This window comes from Hyaena hyaena, unplaced genomic scaffold (genome assembly GCF_003009895.1).
Source record: "Hyaena hyaena isolate Hyena2069 unplaced genomic scaffold, ASM300989v1 scaffold_88, whole genome shotgun sequence".
NCBI classification, from domain to species: domain Eukaryota; kingdom Metazoa; phylum Chordata; class Mammalia; order Carnivora; family Hyaenidae; genus Hyaena; species Hyaena hyaena.
Window position 1 is genome coordinate 754,946 of NW_024080720.1, and position 24,839 is coordinate 779,784.

Genomic DNA, 24,839 nt, shown 5'->3' on the forward strand with positions numbered 1-24,839 from the left:
GTTTTCCCAGAAGTTCTACTAAGTCTCAGAACTGGGTTTCATTGGCTCTCATTGGGTCAGGCGCCTATTGCTGAGCCAATCACAGTGGTCAGGGAAGGGAATATGCAGATTAGGGAGGCATGAGCCATGTGCTCACCCTTAGAGACAGGAATGTGGGTCCTTTCCCTAGACTACGTAGACTGAGATTGGTGGCTCCTAAGAAAAACCAGGAGGGGAGAATGGATAGCATGTCTGCCCCTGGGGAGCCCCAGGCTCAAAGGGGTTAAGTGACCTGCGCAAACAGGCAAGAAAGGAACCAGGGCTCACATCCAGGCTTTCCGAGCCCCTGCCCAGTTGGCTTCTTCACATGAGCCCTCAGGCTGTTCAGTGACCCCAGGCCTAGCAGAATGTCCTGTTGCCTGTGGGCATTTGAGGAAATAGCACTCCATGCCTCTGCCCTGCCTAATTCACAGCTCAGCTCTCCCTCTGCTTGAACACCTAGACATAAGACACTATCTCCTGGGTGCTGTGGGAGAACTGCACTTCCAAGAATCCAGCAGAATTTATTGAGTTCCTGCTGTTTACAGGGCCCTTGATTAGGTGCACTTGGGGTAGACACAAGAAGCCATAGTCCCCACCCACGGAGGCTATGACCACCTTGCTGCATGCGATCCTGACCTCCTTTTTTCCCTCCCTAAGCTTGTTCCTGCCTCAGGACCTTTGCCCTGACTGTGCCCCAGCCTGCATCCTTGCATGACAAGCTCCTTCTCCTAGTTCAAGTCTCAGCTCATATGTCACCTGCTCAGTGAGGCCACCCCAGACCATCCTGAATAAAGTAGCCCTTCCTCTGCTGTCTCCCCTTGTCACATCAGTTTGTTCCGGTTTCTTTCATTGGGAGCAGTTAGTACCACCTGAAAGAATCTGGGTCCTGTAGTTAATATTTTGGTTGCCTCTCTCCCCCAAGGACAGGGATTTTATCTGTCTTATTTACTCTGTATCACAGTCCCTAGGTTGTCACTAAACAAAGTGGTTGGTTGAACTGATGAGGGGAGAGGGATGTAGTTGTTTGAGAAGTAACTGGCTGTCCTCTCCTGGCTGCATCCTTGTAGTAAGCCCACTGGCCAAGCAGGTGGCCTCACCATAGACTTCCTTGTAAGGTGGAGCCAGCATTTGGGGTGAGAACCTCTGAGAACCAGCTGCTCCTTCCCCTTCGGCTAGTTCTCAGAACTGAGGTCAAGTTTGGAGCAACTCTCAGCTCAGGGCCTCTTCAGCATCTGCAGCTGTTGTCTGTCTGTCTAGAGACTCAACCAAATGGTTCCTTGGATGGTTGTTTTCTTGGGAAACCCAGACCTGGACCCTTCTATGGTGGGTGTCATTGAGGGGGATGGGGCACCATGGGGAGTCAGCGTCTCAGGTCTTACCAACCCTGCTTTATAAACCACTCACAGGACTTACACATTTCCTTCTCCATATTAAACATGTGCTTGGTAAAAGAAATTCAACAAGAAGTGTTCCCCATAATTCCCTGTTGCAGGGAGAGAACCACTGGTTATAGTTTTGTGTTTATTGCTCTAGAGTTGTGTCTACTGGTAATAATAACATCAGCAAATGTTGACAGACTCTTTCATGTATCAGCAGATTTTATCCTCATACTAAGAGTGAGATGCCCATTCCGCAGGTGAGAAACTGAAGCACAGTTGGTGAACTAAGTTGCCCACATTCACAGTATTAGTGTAAGGCACCTGCTAAGTTGCTTAGTATTCAGACCCACAAATGTGTGGTAAGGCAAAATGGTTTCTTTCTCTCTCATCTGACAGTCCCACTTTGTTGGGGTGCTCAGGGTGGGCTGGTGCTTCACTTCTTTAAGTCATCCAGAAGCCTAGTTCCTTCTGTCTTGTTCTTCCTCCTTACCTTGAGGTGTGGCCCTGGAGTACATGGCCAGATCGGTCTCACTGGGAATGTCCACTCTATAGCCTCAAGAAGGCCAGAGGAGGAGGGGCAGGCTGGGATGACATCATCGCTGCTGCTCAGTTCCCATTGGCTGGGTTTGGTCACATGGCCACACCTAGCTGCAAGGGAAGCCAGGTGATGTTATTCCTCCTGGATGGCTGTCCATTGTGTTAGAATTCAGATGGGGGCTGTCTTAGTCCCTTTGGGCTGCTCTAACAAAACTTTTTGAAAAAAAATTATTTATTTATTTTGAGAGAGCATGAGCAGAGGAGGAGCAGAGAGAGAGGGAGAGAAAGTCTAAGTAGGCTCCACACTGCCAGCATGGAGCCTGACATAGGGCTTGATCCCACAAACCACGAGATCATGACCTGAGCTGAAACTGAGGATGCTCAACTGACTGAGCCGCTCAGGCATCCCCAGACTGGGCAATTTATAAACGACAGAAATTTATTGCTTACAATTTTGGAGACTGGGAAGTCCAAAACCAAGGCACTAGCCTGGTCACATTCTGGTGATGTTCTCTTCTGGTTCTTAGCCGGTGCCTTCTTGCTATGTCCTTGCATGGCGGAAGTAGCGAAGGAGCATTTTTATCAGGACACCAATCCCATTCATGAAGGCTTCTCACTCATGACCTAATCCCGCCCCCGAAAGGCCCCACTGAATACCGTCGACCTTTGAGGGTTAGGATTTGAAAATATAAATTCTGGGGAGACGCAGTTAAGCCATCATAGGGGTTTTCATTCTCAAAAGAAAAGAGGAGAGTGGATTCTGGGGACACTTGGCTTACAGAGAGCTGTTAAATGACGGAGCCAGGATTGGAGCCCAGGCCAGCGGCCCCTCCCAAGCGCTCTGCGTTGGAGGTGAGTGCCGCCCGGCTCCTGCCTAACCTGCTGCCCTCCCACCAGGTGGACATCATGCAGATGTGCGTGGTGGAGCTAAAGGACCGACCGGGCAAGCCTCTCTTCCACCTGGAGCACTATATCGAGGGCAAGTACATCAAGTACAACTCCAACTCGGGCTTTGTCCGTGATGACAACATGCGCCTGACACCACAGGTGAGGCCCCTGGAGGAGAGGGTCCCCGTGGGTATGAGGTCTCACTCTCAGAGGGCCCTCCATGAGGGTACCTCGAAGTACCCATGGAGTACCTCGAAGTAGCTTCTAATGAGACACGCCAGCCAGCTTCTGTCCCTGCAGAATTAAACAGGGCTCCTTCCTTTATCTGTTCCTCTATTCAATCTCTTTTTTTTTTTTAATGTTTATTATTTATTTATTTATTTATTATTATTTTTTAATGTTTTATTTATTTCTAGAAGAGAGAGAGAGAGACAGCGTGAGCAGGGGAGGGTCAGAGAGAGAGGGAGTCACAGACTGAAACAGGCTCCAGGCTCTGAGCTGGCAGTCAGCACAGAGCCCGACGCGGGGCTCGAACCCACAAACCGCGAGATCATGACCTAAGCGAAAGTCGGACGCTCAACCGACTAAGCCACCCAGGCGCCCCTTTATTTTTTTAATTTTTTTTTAATTTTTTAAATTTATTTTTTATTTTTTAAATTATTTTTTTTATATTATTTATTTTTTGATAGAGAAAGAGAAGGAGCATGAGCAGGGGAGGGGCGGAGAGGGAGGGAGACAGAATCCAAAGCAGGCTCCAGGCTCCAAGCTATCAGCACAGAGCTCGAACATGAACTGAGAGATCATGACCTGAACTGAAGTTGGATGCTTAACCAACTGAGTCACCCAGGCGCCCCATATGCAACCTCTTCTTGCAGAGGGGAAGGCCCCATCATAGGCAGAGTTGAGGTGTTGCAGCCCCTCACTGGTGGCCAGTGTGTGTATTCATAGCCCACAGCCTGGTCTCTTGTGGTCACTCACCTTAGTCTTCCTGTCTACCCCCCCGCCCCACCCCCAGGCCTTTAGCCACTTCACGTTTGAGCGTTCCGGGCACCAGCTGATTGTGGTGGACATCCAGGGTGTGGGCGACCTCTACACCGACCCGCAGATCCATACTGAGAAGGGCACGGACTTTGGAGATGGCAACCTAGGTGGGTGGGGAGAGCCAGCCATTTCTATGGAGACCGCACTCCCTGTGCCCCCCAAACCTCCCAGCTCTTCATACAGGCGAGAAAACTGGCTGAGGTGGTAGATCGGCCTTTCCAAGATGGTGGGGGTGGAAGCTGGGGAAGCCTGAGCCCTGCCACTTCAGGGCCCGCCCTTGCCACGTTTTTGGTGCCCAGCGCCGCCCTGTCCCTGTCACAAAGCAAGTCGCTGCTCCAGACTCCCCTGTTCTGCACACAGGTGTCCGGGGGATGGCGCTCTTCTTCTACTCTCATGCCTGCAACCGGATTTGCAAGAGCATGGGCCTCGCCGCCTTTGACCTCTCACCAAGAGAGAGGGACGCTGTGAATCAGAACACCAAGCTGCTGGTGGGTGCCCAGTGAGAGCCTGCTCAGGGGACCGGGCCCTTCTGCTGTCAGGCAGTGAGCCGCCTTCTCTGTCAGGGCAGTCCAGGCCCTGTGGTGCTTATTTGAAGAGTTTCAGCGCCAGAAGGATCTCAGCCCCATCCGTACCCCTCATTCCTCCCAGATCAGTGCACAAAGCCCTTCTGAGTCCCCACTAACACAGTACCTGGGATCTGCTTGATTGGACCTATTTTGACCAGTGTGAGGAGCCCAAGGGTGTAGATAGTGAGGGAGGTGTGTGGTATGTGTGTTTGTGTGGCATGTTGACAAATAGCTGGACTACTCCTGGACCTGGCCGTTTAGGCACCTTGCTGTGTCCCAGATAGGCCTCCCCACCACCACCACCTCCCCCGTTACCATGAAGAGATGTAAAAGATTGTTGGCACAGACCAGCTTGGGATTCTGCATGTGGGGCAGCAGGTATGCCCCAGCTCAGAACTGTAGAGTGTCGTCAGCACTGAGAATGCTGGCTGGCTTTGAGCTGCACCAGATGCCCCTTCTTAGAAGCCTTTGGGTTAATCCCCCAGTGATTATTTTTAGATTTCCGGCCAGTCCCTAAACAGGCATGTATGGGAGCCGTTGACCAAAAGGCCCTCAGGGTTTGGGTGAACAACACGCTACTAGAAGAGCCCTTCATTCCCCGGAGGGTTCCTGTGTGACATGGGTGTCTGTTAATTCTCCAGCAATCAGCCAAGACCATCTTGAGGGGAACAGAGGAAAAGTGTGGGAGCCCCCGAGTAAGGACCCTCTCTGGGAGTCGCCCCCCCCTGCTCCTTCGCCTTTCAGAAAACTCTGGAGATGAGAACATGAGTGACGTGACCTTTGACTCTCTCCCTTCCTCCCCATCCTCGGCCACACCACACAGCCAGAAACTGGACCCCCTCCGTGAGTGATGTTTTGGCCCCTGGTCATTGTGATTGGAGGGGACAGGCACTAGAAAGAACAGAACTAAACTGGCTTTCACTTATGTTAGGAAATCAGATATGCTAACCAAAAAGAGTCATGACCCAGATGGTTGTACAAGTGAGTTTAAGAAATTTTCAAGACACAAGTCATCCAAATGCTATAAAAACAGACCCTGTTTTAGATAACATTTTTTTCAGTGTGTTTCATGAAACTAGCAAAACCTTCACACCAAAATTTCACAAAAAAGCAAGAAAAGAAAACTACATTCCACCCTAACTTATAAATATGCAATACAGAAATTCTAAATAAGGCATTAACAAAAACTGGTAGTATCTTTGAAAGAATAGTCTGTCATAATCAAATAGTGTTTTTGCAAGTGTCTGAGAATTATTCAACATTAAGAAATCTATGAACATCCTGTGAATAGGTCAGAGGAGGAAAACGAAATCATTATTCTCAAAGTTAAAGTGATAGAGTTTGCTGATGAGGTCGACGTGGGGTCTGCAGGAAAGAGGGGAGGCAGGGCTGACTCCAGGGTTTTGATCTGAAGAATTCTAAGGCTGGTGTGGCCATTTATTCCGCCACAGTGTGGGACACTGGAAGAGCAGAAGAGGAAGATTTTAGTGTGAAATGTCAAGGCTTTTAGACTTTTCCACTAGAAGACCTGGGTATAGTTTGAAGCAGGAGATGGCAGACTTTCCTTAGAAAGCCAGAGAGTAAATATTTTTAGGCTTTGGGGACATATGGCTTCTGCATTAGCAGCATGAATGTGGCCATCGACAGTACCTAAATGAGTAGGTAACTGTGTTCCAAGAAAGACATTAAATTTTCTATTTCATGTAATTTTCATGTATCTCAAAGTATTATTCATTTTCCCAATCTTTTTAAAATGGACAAACCATTCTTAAAAGTCATATGAAAATGGAAACAAGCTGGATTTGGCTGCAGCAGCTCAGGGCAGGAGACAGAGACTGGGAACCACCAGGAAGGAGGTGGTTGGTTCGTAAGCCGTCTGAGGCTTCCCCAGCCTGTAGCTGCTCCCTGGGCCCCAAATACACAAATGGCTGTTCTTCCTTCACACCTGCACCTCACTCACCCAAGGCCAGCTGTGGCCCAGGCTCGTGTGCTTCTAAGCACACTATACAAGTGTATTTGCATTACTGCCTTGAGAAGGCACAGGGGCGAAGCTACCTGCTTAGGACCCCACAGCCAGCAAGTGGCAGACTGCCTAAGTTCTTGAGGAAGAGCTGGAGCCGTCCAGGTGCTGACAGCATTCTTCTCCCATTTTTGTACCATTTTCAAAAAAAAATTTTTTTTAAATATATATATATTTTTTTATTTCTAGGAGAGAGAGACAGCGTGAGCAGGGGAGGGTCAGAGAGAGAGGGAGACACAGACTCTGAAACAGGCTCCAGGCTCTGAGCTGGCAGTCAGCACAGAGCCCGACGCGGGGCTCGAACCCACGAACCGCGAGATCGTGACCTAAGCGAAAGTCGGATGCTTAACCGACTAAGCCACCCAGGGGCCCCCAAAAAAATTTTTATAATGACCTTATGGCAAGTGCTTTCAGCTCTAGATGGTAGTGGGTCTCTTGAACAGTTCCAGTGGTAGAGCCAGTACGTTATCTCTGTTTTCTCCTGCCCAGATTGGCCTGTGTTCGGTGACCTTGACAACATGGTACCCCGAGACCATGACCATCTGGACAACCACCGGGTAAGTGGGAGAGGGATCTCCTGGTCTGCTCCGGGCACTACCAGGGGCCACAGCGGAGTGCGGATGACTCTCAGCCTCCTGCCCAGGGCAGTGGTGTCCTCTGAGAAGAGCTGGATCCATTGCGTTTCCGGAGACGGCAGGAGAAGAGGGAATCCAAACTGGAAACAGTGCAACCTTCTGGCAGATGCTGAGCGAGCTCAGCCCTGGTGTGGTTTGGCCACATGCATGTGGACAGCTGTCCTGGGTTTCAGACAGTGACTTATAGCACAGTCCAGCGTGATGCCCTCAGGTTGGATAAACAGGACAGGCTTCCTGGGTGACGCCACGGAATCTGAAGGCACTGCATTTGCAGTCAGGCAGGCATATTACAGTGTCAGAAACTCACAGGAATTTTAAGAACAGACTTTGCAGAGATGTCGCCTTTGCCCAGACCTCAAGTGTACTTTAAGCTGCACCTTGGGATTGCCCCCAAAGTTAAAGATCACTCTTGACTGCTTTTCAGAGTTTTTGAGTGGAAGGAAAAAAATAAGCATAAGACACTGTTTCAAGAGTTTGCTACTCTAAGCCTCAACAGCCCGCATGGGGTTTTGTGCTGATAGCTCAGAGCCTGGAGCCTGCTTCAGATTCTGTGTCTCCCTCTCTCTCTGTCCTCCCGTGTTTACACTGTCTCTCCCTCTCCTCCTCCCTCCCTCCCTCTCTCCCTCTCCCTCTCCCTCTCCCCCCCCCCCTCCCTCTCTCTCTCTCTCCCTCTCTCTCTCTCTCTCTCTCTCAAAAATAAATAAACGTGTGGGGTGCCTGAGTGGCTTAGTTGGTTGGGCATCCAGCTTCAACTCAAGTCATGATCTCACAGTTCATGAGTTCAAGCCCCACATCAGGCTCTGTGCCTGATAATAAGGGGAGGTAGAAGAGAAGTCCACAGGGCTTATAGAAACAAGGGCAGAGCCTTTTCAGGATATATAGCTCCTCGGGGTGGAGGGATCCCTGGCCACATCAGAGGCCAAGGATTCCGTTGTATATGTTTGCATGGCTCCCGTCTGTCTAGGACAGTGATCCAGGTTTCACATTTGTGCTTGCGATACCAACCTTCTTCTAAAGATATATTTATTGAAAATAAAATGGCTTATATAGAGAGAAATAATAAGTATTAATTCACAAAAGTTGTTTACCTGGAGCAGGAAGGAAATAAAGTAGGGAGGGACACGCAAGAGCACACAAGAGGTCTAGATTTTTCAATAATGTTTAAAAAAAATTTTTTTTAAGGTTTTATTTATTTCTGAGAGAGAGAGAGAGACAGCATGAGCAGGGGAGGGTCACAGAGGGAGAGAGATACAGAATCTAAAGCAGGCTCCAGGCTCTGAGCTAGCTGTCAGCACAGAGCCTGATGCAAGGCTCGAACCCACAGACCATGAGATCATGACCTGAGCCAAAGTCGGACGCTTAACCAACTGAGCCACCCAGGTGCCCCCCCTTTTTTTTTTTTAATTTTTCATTTATTTCTGAGAGAGAGAGTGTGTGAGCAAGGGGGGGTCAGAGAGAGGGAGATACAGAATCCGAAGCAGGTTCCCGGCTCTGAGCTAGCTGTGAGCACAAAGCCCGACGTGGGGCTTGAACCCACGAACCGTGAGATCATGCCCTGAGCTGAAGGACGCTTAACCGACTGAGCCACCCAGGCACCCCCCCAGGTGCCCCTTTTTAATTTTCTTTTTAATGTTTTTTATTTTTGAGAGAGAGAGAGACAGAGCATGAGCTAGGGAGGGGCAGAGAGGGAGGGAGGCACAGAATTAGAAATAGGCTCCAGGTTCTGAGCTGTCAGCACAGAGCCTGATGCAGGGTTCCAACTCACAAACCATAAGATCATGACCTGAGCCAAAGTTGGACGCTCAACTGACTGAGCCACCCAGGCACCCCAAGTGATGTTTTCTTTTAAAAATAAAAGATTCAGGGGCACTTGGGTGGCTCTGTTGGTTAATCTTCCAACTTCAGCTCGGGTCATGATTTGTTGGTTCATGAGTTAGCTCCCCATCGGGCCCTGCGCTGACAGCTCAGAGCCTGGAGCCTGCTTCAGATTCTGTGCCTCCCTCTCTCTCTGCCCCTCCTCCACTCAGTCTCTCAAAAACAGATTTTTTTTTAAATGTTTATTTATTTTTGAGAGAGAGACAGAGTGTGAGTGGGGAAGGAGCAGAGAGAGAGGGAGAAACAGAATTTGAAGCAGGCTCCAGCCTCCAAGCTGTCAGCACAGAGCCCGACATGAGACTTGAACTCATGAACTATGAGATCATGACCTGAGCCAAAGTCAGACGCTCAACTGACTGAGCCACCCAGGTGCCCCTCTCAAAAACAAATTTTTGAAAAAATCTTTAAAAAAACAAAAGATTCAGGCACACCTGGGTGGCTCAGTCAGTTGAGGGGAGATGACTCTTGATTTCAGCTCATGTCATCATCCCAGGATTGTGGGATCAAGCCCCATGGGCTCTGCGCTGAGCTTGGAGCCTGCTTAAGATTCTTTCTCTACCCATCTGCCCCTCTCCCCACTCACTCACTCTCTATATACCTAAAATTAAAATTTTTAAATTAAAAAAATTTTTTTAAATTAAAACTGAAATAATTAAGACCTAACTAAGACAGAGCCAGGTAATAGGTGCTCAGGAGTTCATTTTAGTATTCTCTGTTGCCTTTATTATTATTTTTAATTTATTTATTTATTTTGAGAGAAAGAGAGAGCAGAGAGAGAGAGGGGGAGAGAGAATCCCAAGCAGGAGCAGGCTCTACAGTGTCAGCACAGAGCCCAGCGCAGGCTCAAAACTCATGAACTGTGAAATCATGACCTGAGCTGAAATCAAGAATCAGAAGCTTACCCAGCTGAACCACCCAGGTGCCCCTTAGTACTCTCCGTTCTTAGCAGTGTGTTTGAAATTCTAATTAGAACAAAGAAGGAAACAAAAGTATGAGCTGAACAGCGATGCAGGTGACATGCAGAGATGGCCAGAACTGGACACTGGTAGACAAATGACTGAAGTTTAGAGATTCTGAGTTATCTAGAAGAATAAAAAATATGCCCGGTTTTGGCAGAGAGCTTCATTGTAGTAAATACTGCACTCGGTGCTACATTTGTGTCCATGAGTCCTATCTCATAAACCAGCCTTTGTTTTTCTGCCTGTGAGTCCCTCTTAATAATAGGACTCCCTGTGGTCCATACTCTGAGTAACACCTCACTTCTTCTTCAAAGCCCTTCAGTGTAGGTCCTATCCTGAATCCCCGTGGCAAAGGAAATCGCTGTCCAGGGTCCCAGCTGGCAAGTCCCAAAAATCAGACGGGAGCCCAGGCAGTCTGGCTTCAGAGCCCAAGCTCTTTGCCATTAGTTTTTACTGTTTCCTAGTCACCCAGTCAGCAAGCACAGAGGGAAGGGGGTGTTAATTGAAGTGATAGGACAAAGGAGAGATAGCAGATGGCTGGGATGTCCAGAAGTAACGACCACTCAGAGGACCACTGAGACCCTAGGGCCATCTTCTCTTCACAGGACTCTGAGAACAGTGGGGACAGCGGATACCCCAGTGAGAAGCGGGGTGAGCTGGATGACCCAGAACCCCGAGAACATGTAAGGACCCCCCCCCCAACCAGGGAAATGAGACCAGAGTGTTCTGTTGTCTCATTGTCCAAGGGAATGGAAAGGTGGGGAGGAATGTGAGTGGGTAGTGAGAACACACTAGGTAAACTGATACACAAGATCATTTCAGATAAAAATAAAGGCAGGGCAGAAGGTAAAACAAGGTAATGTGGACCAGAAAGTTTAGTAAGGGGACAAGTATGGGACATTAAATAAGACTGAAAATGGCTGACAACTCTTAGGAGAGAGCTGGAATCTCGGGGTGCTGGGTAATAAGCTGGAATGGTGTGAGCGGAAGGGCGCAGCTCGATGTGTGGTGTTCTGGCCTCCCTGGGAAGTGCACCGGAGGACACTGGGGCGGGGGGCTCAGGCAGTGTCGCCACTTAGAGGTTTTACCATGTGCCAGAGTTGAGTCTGAGCATCCACACCAGTCGTGCTGGGAGCACTTTGGTCTCAGCTTTGTGACTGCAAGTGAATACCTGTTATGGGAGCTTTGGTAAGAGGAAGGAGCTTTTCTTGGTGCTTATCTGCCATGATCCTGTGCCTTTGAGTCATTTCCATCCGTGCACACAGGGAGGGTGAGAGGAAGGCTGTGGGCACACCAGCACATTGGTCCTTCCTGTTACCCAGCATCCTCTCTTCTTGGCACAAGTTCTAGCTGCCCCTCCTAGAGGCCAGGCCTGTCCCTTGGGAGAAGGGTCCCTTGGGAGGAGGGTCTCCTGGAGGTGCTGAGCCTGTTCCCTAGGAGGAGAGTCCCCTGGAAGAGGGTCCCCTGGGGAGGGCAGGACCAGTTCTTGGGAACTGCTCTTTGGCTCACTCTACCCTCCACCTCCCTCAGGGCCACTCAAACGGTAACCGGAGGTACGAGTCGGACGAAGACAGCCTGGGCAGCTCCGGACGGGTAATGCGCCCCGAGGCAGCCTTGTCGTGACCACATGCTTTGCCTTTGTCAGCCCTTGTTTCTCCTCCCCAGTGTCACTGCCACCTGCCCAGGTGCCTCACACACCAGCTAAAGGAAGATTTTGCAAAGGAGTCAGTCCCCTTGGCAAATACTTTTTGAGCCCCCGGCTTGGGCGGGACACTGCGGGATCTGCAGAGAGGAATAGAGAAGAGCAGGATAGCCCATCCTGGGGAGGGGGTGGGGGAGGCTGTAAGGGCCACAACTCACATGGTAAAGTAATGTCCATGAAAGTGCTTCAGAGAATTTGTTCATTTACTCACAGCCACCCAATGAGACAGGCTAATGCTATTCATCCCCATTTTACATATAAGACAGCATGGCTCTTCAGCAGCTTTCCCAGGTCACCCGACAAGTGTTTCTAACAAGCATCTCAGGAGCTCATTATCATCAGGCAGATGTGGGAAGACCAGCCCTTGGGAACCTTTGCTCTAGCTGAACCAGAAACACACTTTGAACCTCTCACCTTCTAGCCATTGCGAGTCTCCCATTTGTCAGGTCCTTCCTCCTACTATGGTCACATCTCAAAGCCTGCCTGCTCCCCCAGACTGGCCCCCTGTGGCACCTCCTGTGGGAGCCTTCCCTGATTGCCCCAGTAGGCTCAACTCTCGCTCCGTCCAGAACACAAAGCATTCACCACTTGGTGTTTATTTACCAGCGGTGCAAGGTCTCAGCAAGGTAGAGAGCAGGGTTGTTCAACCGTGGTGCCTTTGACACTCTGGGCTGGGCCCTTTTTTGTCGTGGGGGGTGCCCCGTGCATTGCAGGATGTTTAGCGCACACATGTGCACGCAGCTGCCTGGCTCGGTCCCACAAGGATCTTTAGAAGAGGGTGTCTGTAAGCTGGAACATGATGTGTTTTCCATACCCATTCCCCAAAGAACCCTGTTGATGCACAGAGCAAAGCCAAGTGGATTTGCTGCAGGGTCTGAAGTCAGACTTTTCTGGCCCATCATGTGGGTCACTGGCCACAGAGGCAGCTTATGGTCCAACCTCCCCAACCAAACCCTGCTTGATAAACCCGACTTTGAACTGCTGCAGTGCGTTCCGCTGGCCTTTGTGTCTTCGTGCTATAAGGTTCCCTCAGCGCACGTCAATGGGCAGGATTTGAGGGATTAGAAATGGAGCTGTGTTTGTCCAAGAAAATTTGACACCTTGAGGGTTCGCCCCCTGCGTCTGGCCAGCCAGGCTGGTGCAGTGGAAGCAGCTGACGGCTGGTGATGGTGCCTGTGTCCCCAGCCCCGCTCTCATTCCCTCGCCTATAAGCCGCCGTGCCCGTTTCCCTCCTCCAGGTGTGCGTGGACAAGTGGAATCTCCTCAACCCCTCCCGCCTCCACCTGCCCAGACCTTCCGCTGTGGCCCTGGAAGTGCAAAGGCTTAATGCTCTGGACGTTGAGAGGAAAATCGGGAAGTCCATTCTGGGGAAGGTATGGTGATGCCTGCTGCAGAGCCCTTTTCCCGCTGACCCAGAGCCCAGCTCATGCCTCTGCTCCGCTCATCGCTTCCTCCTGCAGGCTGGCTGGGCGGCCCTGGGGTGCTTCTGCCCAGGCAGCTGGGCCAACAGCCAAGTCTGTGTGGCAGGTGCATCTGGCCATGGTGCGCTACCACGAGGGCGGGCGCTTCTGCGAGAGGGACGAGGCCTGGGACCGCGAGTCGGCCGTCTTCCACCTGGAGCACGCGGCCGACCTGGGCGAGCTGGAGGCCATCGTGGCCCTGGGGCTCGTGTGCTTGCAGCTGCCCCACCACATCCTGGCTGATGTCTCTCTGAAGGTGAGGGGCGGCAGGGGCGCAGCCATGGGTGGGGGGTGGCGGCTCGGTCATCGTCCCCCCCATCCTGTGGGCTTGTGCATACCCCGGTCTGGGGCCAGGCACTGCCAGGGTAGCTGAAACTGGTAGGACTGGGCCGTGCTACTGGGGAATGAATGCAAGGTGACAGTCGTGATTCCAGGCAATTAGGACATGGCTTGACGGGAGCGGAAGGTAGTGGTGGAAGCAGATGGGAAAGGCCCGGAGCGGGTTTCATGGGCTCGGTGGAGGCTTCCTGATAGCTGGTTCTGGCTGTACCCCTGGTGGTGAGAACAGAGCCCGACGCACAGGACATACTCAACGTGCATTTGTGGAACGGATGAATGGGGTGACCTCTGAGTTAGGCCTGAAAGCTGAGTGGGAGTCAGCCAGGCAGAGTGTGGAAAGTGAGCCGTCCAGGCAGAGGGAGCAGAGGTGACAGGATGGTCAGAGTGGAACTTCATTTGCCACTGATGCGAGCAACTTCTTTGCTGACTCAGATCATGGTTTTAAATACTGAAAAACGGGGACGCCTGGGTGGTTTAGTTACTTGGTTAAGCATCCAACTCTTGGTTTCAGCTCAGGTCATGATCTCAGGTTCATGGATTCAAGCCCCACATGGGGCTTTGCACTGACAATGTGGAGCCTGCTTGGGATTCTCTCTCTCTTTCTCTCTCTCTCTCTGTCTCACTCCCCCTCTCTCTGCCCCTCCCCTGCTCACTCTCTCTCAGAATAAACTTAAAAAAAAGACTGAAAAATTTCTTCAATTTCCTGTGCTAGTCACAACGTAATGGTTATAGATATGCACACTTGTAAGTTTAATCTGCATTATTTATATTTTCTCCATCCCTTGGTTTCCATCAAGACCATCAAAAAGAATAATCAAAGTCTGATCTGTAGTGGGGTGCCTGGCTGGCTTAGTCAGTACAACATGAGATTCTTGATCTCAGGGTAATGAGTTCAAGCCCTATGTTGGGCATTCAAAGCCCTGTGTTGGACATAGAGCCTACTTTAAAAAAACCCAAAAACTAAAAAACAGGGGTGTCTGGGTGTCTCAATTGGTTGAGCATCCATCTTCAGCTGAGGTCATGATCTCATATTTGGTGAGTTCGAGACCCATGTCAGATTCTGTGCTGACAGCTTGGAGCCTGGAGTCTGCTTTAGATTCTGTGTCTCCCTCACTCTCTGCCCCTCCACCACTCATGCTCTGTCTCCCTATCTCTCAAAAAATAAACATTAAAATTTTTTTTATTATTTATTTATTTTAATGTTTTTATTTATTTTTGAGAGAGTGCAACCCAAAAAATTTTTATTTTTAAAGAAACAAAAAAACTCCCTCTGATCTGTACTACTTTCCACTTTCTGTGATGTAAATGCGCCTAGTGTGGCCAATTTCAAGGCACCAATATATCATCACTGAACCTGGATTTGGAACGAAGGGTATGGTAGCACACAATTATATAGTATTTCCATCATACAGATTCAAGAGACCAGTGGTTCTCAGCCAGTCTTTCTGCCATTCCTTCTCCAGGGGACGCTTGACAATATCTGGAGACATTTTTGGTAGTCAAAGTATTGGGGGTGCAATTGGCAACTAGTGTGTAGAGGTCAGGGATGCTATTCAACTTCCTACCATACACAGGACAGCCCTCACAGCAGAGAATTATCTAGTCCAAAATGTCAGTAGTGCATGGTTGAGGAACCCAGAAATAGACATAAATAATCTCAAGAATATAGGCAACAGTACATCGTAGTTAAAATAACTAGAAAGTCATGAGTTCTGAGATTTGTTGCCTTTGTTTTTAATATAACTCATGTAACTGTAAGTTTATAATTTTTCATGATGACTGTTTTACAGTCAGCTTGCAAAATTCCTGATAATTTCATGGTCGGTTCTCATGAGCCCAGAGAGCCAGCTCCAGCATAGTGCTGCCTTTGGCCTGTTCCCCCAGCATCTGCTGCAGAGCCTGACACTCTGTGTCCAGAGAGGACGCTCAGAAGGATTTGAGCCTTGAATAAAGTAATCCCAGAGCCTGGCTGAGTGGTGAGGGGCCAGGACTGGAGGAGATCTTGTGACTTCGGGCTGTTTACACAAAGCATTTACACAAACCACACACTCTGGCAGCTTTGTAAAGGGATTTACAAGCCACCTCAGATTCCTCCCTCACCTGTAAGCCTCTCAAAGACCTTTCTCGAGAGGATAGGCTCTGGCAGCGTTCCCTAGCAGGAGTGTGGATGGACAGAGCTGTGAATGCGGTTAGGACAGGCAGGCAGGGAGGAAGTGAGCTGTGGCCCAGCAGGCTTATGACTTAGCAAAAGAAATGATGGGTGTGTAGCCTGAGAAGCTGCGACGTGCTCTAGAAACACCATCACCCACTTTCTCCAATGCCCCCTTCTTTGAGACTTTTGTTTGTTTTCTTGCTAAGACAAGTATCAATTTAGCACATGCTTTTTGAGAGTCTCCAACACTCTGGGCACTATCCAGTTTCCTGCTCTTATGGAGCAAACTTTTCAAGTGGGGAAGGATATAGTACAAATGATAATTAACAAATAAAAATCTTGCCAACAGAATTAAAAATAACTACCCTTTATTGAGCACTTCCTAAGCCAAGCATTGTTCTACTGTGCTGAGGAAAAAATACCAGGGAATGTGATTGAGAGTGACTGGAGAGGTGTCTTGTATTGGGACACAGTTCTGGCTTCAGGGGAGGCTGAGAAACGTAGCCTTTAGCTAGTCAACCATGTGCCAGCAAAAATATGGCAGAGGAGAATGGATATGGAGACAGCTGGTGGTCCCTGCTATTCTCCTTTTTTTTTGTTTTTTTTTTAAGTTTTTTAACTTATTCTGAAAGAAAAAGAGCATGAGCAGGGGAGGGGCAGAAAGAAAGAAAGAGAGAATCTCAAGCAGGCTCCACACTGTTAGCGCAGAGCCTGAGGCAGGGGCTTGATCACAAGAACTGTGACATCATGACCTGAGCCAAGATCAAGAGGCAGATGCTTAAACGACTGAGCCACCCAGGTGACCTCCCCTCCCATACTTCTTGAAGCCTGGCAGTTGAGAACAGCCTCGTGGGCTGATATGAGGGCTTTGGATTCGTCTCTGAGTGGGGATAAGAAGCCATGGGCAGCTTTGATAGAGTGGTGTGACCTGACTTGGTCTTTAAAAGCATCCCTCTAGCTGCTACTATGTGATGGATGTTGGGGGAGCAGAATGGAAGCAGGTGGGAATATGCACCATTGGTGGGAAAATGGTGCAGCCACCATAGCCCCTCCAAAGGCTAAGCAGGAGTTATATGTGACTCACAATTCCGCTCCTAGGTATCTACCCAAGAGAATAAGAACACTCATCTACCTGAAAACTTGTAACAGATGTTCATAGCAATATTATTCATTATTCAGCCAAAAGGTGGAAACAACCCAAACATCCACCAACTGGTGAATAAAATGTGATCTATCCATACAATGGAATGCTATTTGCGATAAAAAGAACAAAGCACCAATATATTAAAACCTTTATGTGAAGTTAAACAAGCGAGTCACAGTAGTCCACGTAGTGTATGATTGCGTTTCTGTAAAGGGTCCAGAATAGAGAAATCTCTAGAGACTGAGGGTAGGCTACTGGTTACTCAGGGCTGGGTGGGGCGGGGCAGTTGGGAAGTGACAGTGAAGGGGTATGGTGTTTTGGCTTCTTTTTGGGCTGATGAAGATATTCTGAAATTTATAATGGATATGGTTGCACATTCTGTGAATATACTAAAACCCACTGAATTGAGTGCTTTACTTGGATGAATTGTATGGTATATGAAGTATATCTCAATAGAGCTATTAAAAACTCTTTTTTAAATGTTTTTTATTTATTTCTGAGAGAGAGAGACAGCATGAGCAGGGGAGGGTCAGAGAGAGAGAAAGATACAGAATCTGAAACAGGCTCCAGGCTCTGAGCTAGCTGTCAGCACAGAGCCCGAAGCGGGGCTTGAACCCACAAACTGTGAGATCATGACCTGATCCGAAATCAGATGCTTAACCAACTGAGCCACCCAAGCGCCCCAAAAAGGTTTTAAGTAAAAAGAAAAGTTTAAAAAAACTTTTTAAATAAAAATAAAAACTTTTTAAAAATGTTTATTATTTTTGAGAGAGAGGAGAGAGAGCCAGGAAGGAGCAGAGAAAGAGGGAGAGACAGAATCCCCAGGCAGACTCCAGGCACTGTCAGTGCAGAGCCCGATGTGGGGCTTGAACCCACAAACCATGAGATCATAACCTGAGCTGAAATCAAGAGTAGGGATGCTTAACCGACTGAGCTACCCAGAGGCCCCAGAATAAAAACTCCTTATAACAGAAGCAAGGAGCCCTATTGGAGGCAGGGGATGATGTGGCTCTCTGGGGGAATCAGAGCAGATTCAGAACAGTGAGCAAGAGTGGGTTAACCTTCACTCCTGCCTGCCTCATTTCCATTTCTCTCCCCCTCTTTGGTTCGTATTGACAGGAAACAGAAGAGAACAGAACCAAAGGATTCGATTACTTACTGAAGGCAGCGGAAGCCGGCGACAGACAGTCCATGATCCTGGTGGCTCGGGCTTTTGACACTGGCCAGAACCTCAGCCCAGACAGGTACTGTGGCTGTCGCTCAGGTGGAGCTGGTGGGAGTCTGGGCCTCAGGTGGGGGCTTCGCCTTCAGGATCAGCACGGAACCGCGTCCCCTACTGTGGGCAAGTCATTTCCTTATGGACGAGTGATCTCCGTGTCTTCATTGTGTGAAATGGGGGTAATTATATAACCTGCATTCCAGGGTGCTTGCGTGAGGGTTCGTGGACAGGACGCCTGTAATCCTCCCTGAGCCTGGCAGATAAAGCTGGATAGCCCAGCCGTTCTGTGAAAAGATTGGCTTTGAGACCAGAGTGGTTGTTCCTAGATGTTAGGATTATGGGTGACTTTTGTTTCCTCTTTCTGCTTTTGTTTGTGTTATTTTTCACTTCTGAGAGGGCGAGGAGGGAAGGAAGCAAGCTCCCGCGGAGATTCGGGCCTGGTATGGGTTTCCAGAGCGGCTCTGAGTCTCCCGAAGGCTCTCCCTCTGCAGGTGCCAGCAGCTCCCAGCTGTGCCTCAGGCTGAGGGGCCAAGACTGGTTTCTGCCCTGGGAGGAAGGGAGGGTAGCCCAGCTTCATCCCCGCTCCTTGGCTTAGCCAGAGGGAAGTCCCAGAAGTCCCAACAGTGGAGATCGTTTGGGGGAATTCAACTCATAATGGGACCCTTTGCTCAGCCTCCGACTTCCCTGGATCTCAGCTCTCCCTGCTGTCATCAGGAGCCTGTGGCTTTCTGGACGGGAACAGGGTGGGCACTTTGATTGTCTAAATCTACAGGATTGGAGCAGCCTAGAAGTTTCTTCCTCTTTGGCTCAAGATCTCATCTTCCCTCCCTGGGTTTAAGGAAGGTCAGGACTGTGGCCGCGTACTATCAAGCTCTCAGTGTCTTAAATGTCTAGATATGTGACATCCCACCTCTACTACATATCATGTAGTCCAAAACTTTATTATATTTATACATATTTTATATAAAGTTCAAAGCTTTATCATATTATTGTTACTGTGTAACAATCACATCCTTCTCTTTGGACTGTACCTTCATATCTGTGATTTTATCTCACTGAGAGCAAGAATCGGGTCTCCAGCACCTCTGTAATCCCAGCACTTAGCGCGGGGCCTGGCTTAGTAGTTGTTTGAATGTATTAACCAATACTTCTCTCTGACACACAGGGGAGGGTTTTTTAGTCCCATTGTACAGATGAGTAAACTGAATTTCTGAGAAATGAAGAGATTTGCCCAAGGTCAGATAGCTAGTAAGTGGCAGAACCAAATCTTGGGTCTTGTCCCCTCTGCTCCAGTGTACTATGTACTGGCCTGCTTCTCAGTGGATTCAGAACTATATAGGCATAGAGAGAGGTTAAAAAAAAAAAAAGACATGACATGACATGCTTATATCAGGCCAAATGCCAATGTGTACGGTGCCCATTGATTGATTGCACGGTGGGAGGGGGCTAGAGCTGGGCATTGGATATTTGTACCTGAGGTCCTTAAGATATCTTTGTGTATTTTCTCTTCATGCCTTTTATTTACTTTTTTATTTGAGATGATAATTTGCTGTACTGATTTGCAAGAATTTAAAAAAACTTTTTTTTTTTTTCATATTTATTAATTTTTGAGGAACAGAGACAGACAGGGCAGGAGTAGGGGAGGGGCATTGAGAGAAAGAGACACAGAATCCAAAATAGGATCCAGGCTCCAAACTGTCAGCCCAGAGCCCGACGTGGGGCTCAAACCCATGAGATGTGTGATCATGGCCTGAGCTGAAGTTGGATGCTTAACCCACTGAGCCACCCAGGTGCCCCTGATTTGTAAGAATTTTTAAATATTGAGGCTATCAACTCTGAGGCATATGCTTCTTTTTTAAAAAAATTCTTTTTGAAGATGGTGGTCATCAGTGTAAGGAGGGGATGGCATATGTCCCACAGTGACCATTATTACTGGGTTTGGGCCAACTGGTTTTTTATATTTATATAGTTAAATCTATCAACATTTGCTTTTATAGCTTCTGCTATAGTCATTTTCTTATTCTTCTTCCTCATTCCAAGCAGTTCCAGCCTCTTCCATTCAGAGAGTGTTAATTAAGGGCCAGCTCTGGGTAAGACAGGGCCCATGTAGGCCCACATTTGCATGTAAGGGGTTTCAGCCTTCTTAAAAGTTACCATTTTTTAAAAAATGTTCCTTTTGAGAGGGAGAGAGAGTACAGAAGAGAGTGTAAGCAGGGGTAGAGAGAGGGAGAGAGAATCTCATGAAGGATCCATGCTATCAGTGCAGAGCCCAATACAGGACTCAAACCCATGAACTGTGAGATTATGACCTGAGCCAAAAAATCAAGAGTTGGATGCTTAACCGACTGAGCCACCCAGGTGCCCCAGAAGTTACCATTTAATATGGGAAGGAAAAGTCATTGGAGATTTCAAGGCAAGGTAGGCATCCTAACCTCTGGATGTGAGGCCGGGGTGGGGAGCAGGCAGGGAGAGATTAGGCCCTTTCTCCTCTTTCCTGTTGAATGCTTTTGGGGGCAATTCTGCTTTGCCTTTCTGGACCAGGGAGCATCAAAGCTGAGCAAGAGTGAGATGATGTAGCTTAGTGGCTTCCAGTCCACTGTTCAAACCCTAGTTTGTCAGGTATGTCACCAAGAATTTTCAAATGACTTCCCCTTTTTGTGAAATAAAATGGAATCAGTGTTATCTCCTAAACACCATCCCAGCCAGCCACTTGTCTACATTTATTCATTGACCAGATGTTTAGGGAGGCTGAGCTATTTGCCGGGCCCTGGGACTGCAGCAGCAGACCGAACAAAGTCCCTGCTTTCTTGGAGCTTATGTTCTAGCCGTGGGAAGCCATAATAAGCAAGTGAGTAAGTCAGCAGGAGAATTGTGGAATTATATGATCGAGGTCATCGTAGGAAAGAGTGGGAATGGTGTCTCCAAAGAGGTGACGTCTGAGCTAAGGTCGGGGGGATGAGGAGCCAGGTATGGGAAGACTTGAAGAAAGAACGCTCCAAGCAGAGGGAGCAGCAGGTGCAAAAGCTGAAGAACAGACAGAGTCTGGCATGTTCAGGGAAGAGAAAGTGGCTCAGCCAGTCTGGGGGGTGGCGAGGTTAATGGGCTCTGAGATAGGGGTGGAGCCAGGTCGGGTAGGGCCTCAGAAGAGAGGCCAGCAAATCATTGTAGCTGTTCTTCCTGGCACATTTCACAAGACCCATAGACTTTCTTATCTGTATCTCTCTTTGCTCTTTCCTGATGTGCTATAAATAGTTACTCACATGCTTCATAATGTGCAGTTAGTACACCCCAAGAAAGAGCCTGCTGCCCTGTTGGCTCTGTATTTCATGTTGTTCAGATTTGGTTGGAACCTATATATGCCCTTGGTGGTTTGGCCATTTGTAGTAGGGAGGAGGAGTTGAGGGTGGAGGTGCAGAGCCAGAGAGAGAAGCCGGTTATTCTGGGGAGAGCCCTGTGTTGTGCTGGAGGAGAGCCAGAGCTGGCTGGCACAGGCAGATGGTAAGATGGGGCTGAGTGATTGTTTCTAGCTTGGGTGGTTCTGGAGGCCTTAGTAAAGGGTCCTCCATCCACCTCCTCTCCTACTCGAGTCAGGGCAGATTGGCTGGGATATGAGCCACGGCTAATGCTAGCCCATAGTGTGATTTTGTACAAACTAGAAAAATGCCCCCTTCCTCAAGATACTTTACATCATCTGTTGGAAAAGTGTGTAATATGTATACCAATTTTTAAAAATGTTTATTTATTTTGAGAGAGTGCTATGCAAGTGAGTGGGGGAGGAACAGAGAGGTAGAGAGAGAATCCCAAGGAGGCTCCTTGTTGTCTGCGCAAAACTCAGCTCAGGTCTTGATCTCGACCTTTGACATCATGACCTGTGAGATCATGACCTGAGCTAGCCATATCAAGAGTCAGATGCTTAACCAACTGAGCCACCCAGGTGCCCTGTGTAATATACCACTTTTGCTAAGGAAAGCTACTTGACTACTGTCTTAATACCTAAACCTACAATGTGAATGACACCCCTTAGACGTGGTAGCACTGGTTACCATGAGTCATGAATTATAGCTGGCGGCCCCTCTGGGATCCCTGACTTGCCTCTCCTGCTGATGAGTCTCCTCCCTCTGCCCATGGCCATGGTAACATCCGATTTTTCCTTTATATGTCCTGGAAGATCCCGAGACTGGCCAGAGGCTCTGCACTGGTACAACACTGCCCTTGAGATGACAGACTGTGATGAGGGCGGAGAGTATGATGGGATGCAAGATGAGCCTCGATATACGCTACTGGCCAGGGAGGCTGAGATGCTGTTTACCGGCGGCTGTGGGCTGGAGAAGGACCCGCAGAGATCAGGTAGGGCCTGGTGGACCTGCCCCTGGTGTGGGACGGGGTAGATGGGGAGGGATATAATTCCTGTCTCAGTGGGAATTACAGCAAATGCAAGGCTGAATCTCTTCTTTTCAAAAAATTTTTATTTATTTATTTTGAGAGAAAGAGAGCAAGAGCGGAGGAGGGGCAGAGAGAGAAGGAGAGAGAGAATCCCAAGCCGTCAGTGCAGAGTCTGATGCAGAATTTGATCCCATGGATCGCGAGATTATGACCTGAGCCAAAATCAGGAATCAGATGCTTAACCAACTGAGCCACCCAGGTGCCCCAAGACAGTCTCTTCTTTTAGTCTCTTCTTTCATTGGAGGGACGTACCAGCCCTGCATGGCAGGCTGGATACCCATACGGTGCTGGCTTAGGAAGGGGCTTTGTGGAACTGGGATACAAATGACCATTTTTATTTTAATGGCTATATATTAGCAGTTTGCTATTTTTGCAGTTTTAAAAATTGCACTGACATTTTCATCACAACAAAATTCACCATTTTTAAGTGTACGGTTCAGTGGTTTTTAGTATATTCATCACGTTGTACAACCATCACCACTATCTAATTCCAGAACATTTCCAGCACATCAGTAAGAAACCAGGTACCTGTTAGCAGTGACTCCCTCCATTCCTGGCTACCACTAACCTATTCTCTGTCTTCATGGATTTACCTATTTTGGATGTTTCATATAAATGTAATCATACAGTATGTGGCCTTTTGTATCTGGCTTCTTTCACTTAGCATCTTGTTTTCAAAGCTCATCCACGTTGTGGCAGTTATCAGTATGTCATTCCTTTTTATTACCAAATCATATTCCATACAGATACACCACATTTTGTTTATCCATTCATCAGTTGATGTGCGTGTTATATATGTATTTTTTTTTCTGTTATATAATAAACATACTGAACTCCTGATTTCATAGGTTGAGACTCTATTTAAAAGTTTAAAGTTTTTTTAAGATTGTGTAAAAAAACAGAGCAAATAAGAGGTGTCTGGGTGACTCAGCTGGTTAGGCCTCTGGCTCTTGATTTCATCTCAGGTCATCATCTCACCAGTTGTGGGTTCAAGCCTCCCATTGGGCCCTGCACTGACAGTGTGGAGCCTACTTGGGGTTCTTTCTCTCCCTCTCTCTCTGCCTCTCCCCGTTCTCTCTCTGTCTCTCAAAATAAATAAACTTAAAAAAAAAACTAAGCAAATAATGCAATTCTATAATCCCTTATTTGAAATTTCTAAATCCAAAAATCTCTGAAAACCAAGTCTTTTTGTACACTTTGCACAAATTTTCTTGGAAACAAAAATCTCTTCAGAACTGACATGAAGCTGTTTATTATCTTTATTTCTTCTACTTTATTTCTTCTGCTTTCATGCATTCCCTAATTAGGCCTGTAAAAATCCTCAGCCTGATTCTCATTGGCTTAAATGGAATCACCCACCCACCCCTAAGCCAGTCACTGAGCTCATTGAGATGGTTTATTCTGATTGGCTGTGCCTAAGTCTGGATGTCTGATTGGCTATGTTTAGGTCCCTAAGACCTGGTGGGAATGGGGAGAGTGCTTTGGTTGGCCGGGCTTGAATCACCTGCCTACCCAGTTCTCATGCAGGGTGAGGGGAGAAGAAGTAGTTTGGGTTCTTAAAGAAATCTTAGGGTACTATTCCCAGGGAGGGGTCTGGGTCATAGGCCTGGCAAAAACAACAGGTGGTTCACCTTTTTGTGCCCCACTTTGCTCTCCTTCAGGTGACTTGTATACCCAGGCAGCAGAGGCAGCAATGGAAGCCATGAAGGGCCGGCTGGCCAACCAGTACTACCAGAAGGCGGAGGAGGCCTGGGCCCAGATGGAGGAATAGCTTCCCAGGAAAATCACTGCTGGCCAATCCCAAGCAAAAGGGCTAAGCGCAGGGAGGGGAGGGGGGAGACATTATTTAGTTTTTTTGGGAGGGTGGGGGTGGGGAAAGGGGCAAGTATTTTTAGTGTATTATAAATCAACTTTTGTATTTCATTTTTTGACTCTTGAAAATGTCTTTGCTATTAGCAGAGACACTACAGCTGTCCCTTAGGGCAGCATTTTGGGGAGTGGGGACTGAGAAAGCAGCCTAAGGAACCAACCTATCATGTTGAGCTGCTGCTTTTTTTTTCTTTTTTGGTCATGAGATGTAATAAAGTGCTTTTTGCTGCCATGAATGAAAACTGTTAGCGCTTTGGGCTTTGCTCACCAGCTTTTTCAGGCTGTACTGAAATGAAATCTCCGGCTCACAGAACTTGTTTCCTGAGTTGTGATGGGGGAGGTAGAGCTGCACATCTACTTTCCACGGGGTGTGACTTATCACGACTTAGTGCAAAGCCTTATTTCAAAGCATTTGGACGCACACATAGCGTTGTTCTGTGGATGTGAGATTACACAGTATCCAGGGCCTCTTCTGCTGTGGGCGAAGGCCTGCAAGCTGGTCATTGGCTTATCTTTTAATTTCCTTCCCAAATGCAACTGAGTTTCTGGAATACAGCCAAATTCCATTTTTCAGCATGCTTTCTAGAGTG

The 24,839-nt window shown here is 48.2% G+C and overlaps 1 protein-coding gene across 2 annotated transcripts in view; it reads left to right on the forward strand.

The window, feature by feature from the left end:
* The window catches only part of EEF2K (eukaryotic elongation factor 2 kinase), a 71,571-nt gene extending 47,372 nt beyond the window's left edge, over nucleotides 1-24,199 (forward strand). For both annotated transcript variants that reach the window (XM_039234376.1, XM_039234375.1), the window contains exons 7-18: nucleotides 2,835-2,984; nucleotides 3,841-3,973; nucleotides 4,227-4,354; nucleotides 5,074-5,275; nucleotides 6,942-7,009; nucleotides 10,527-10,604; nucleotides 11,452-11,514; nucleotides 12,862-12,996; nucleotides 13,151-13,339; nucleotides 17,838-17,962; nucleotides 22,106-22,284; nucleotides 24,042-24,199. In XM_039234376.1, the coding sequence (XP_039090307.1) occupies nucleotides 2,835-2,984; nucleotides 3,841-3,973; nucleotides 4,227-4,354; nucleotides 5,074-5,275; nucleotides 6,942-7,009; nucleotides 10,527-10,604; nucleotides 11,452-11,514; nucleotides 12,862-12,996; nucleotides 13,151-13,339; nucleotides 17,838-17,962; nucleotides 22,106-22,284; nucleotides 24,042-24,151 (1,560 nt within the window). In that variant the 3' untranslated portion in view covers nucleotides 24,152-24,199. The remainder of the gene's footprint in view (nucleotides 1-2,834; nucleotides 2,985-3,840; nucleotides 3,974-4,226; nucleotides 4,355-5,073; nucleotides 5,276-6,941; nucleotides 7,010-10,526; nucleotides 10,605-11,451; nucleotides 11,515-12,861; nucleotides 12,997-13,150; nucleotides 13,340-17,837; nucleotides 17,963-22,105; nucleotides 22,285-24,041) is intronic.
* Nucleotides 24,200-24,839: the final 640 nt, after the last annotated feature.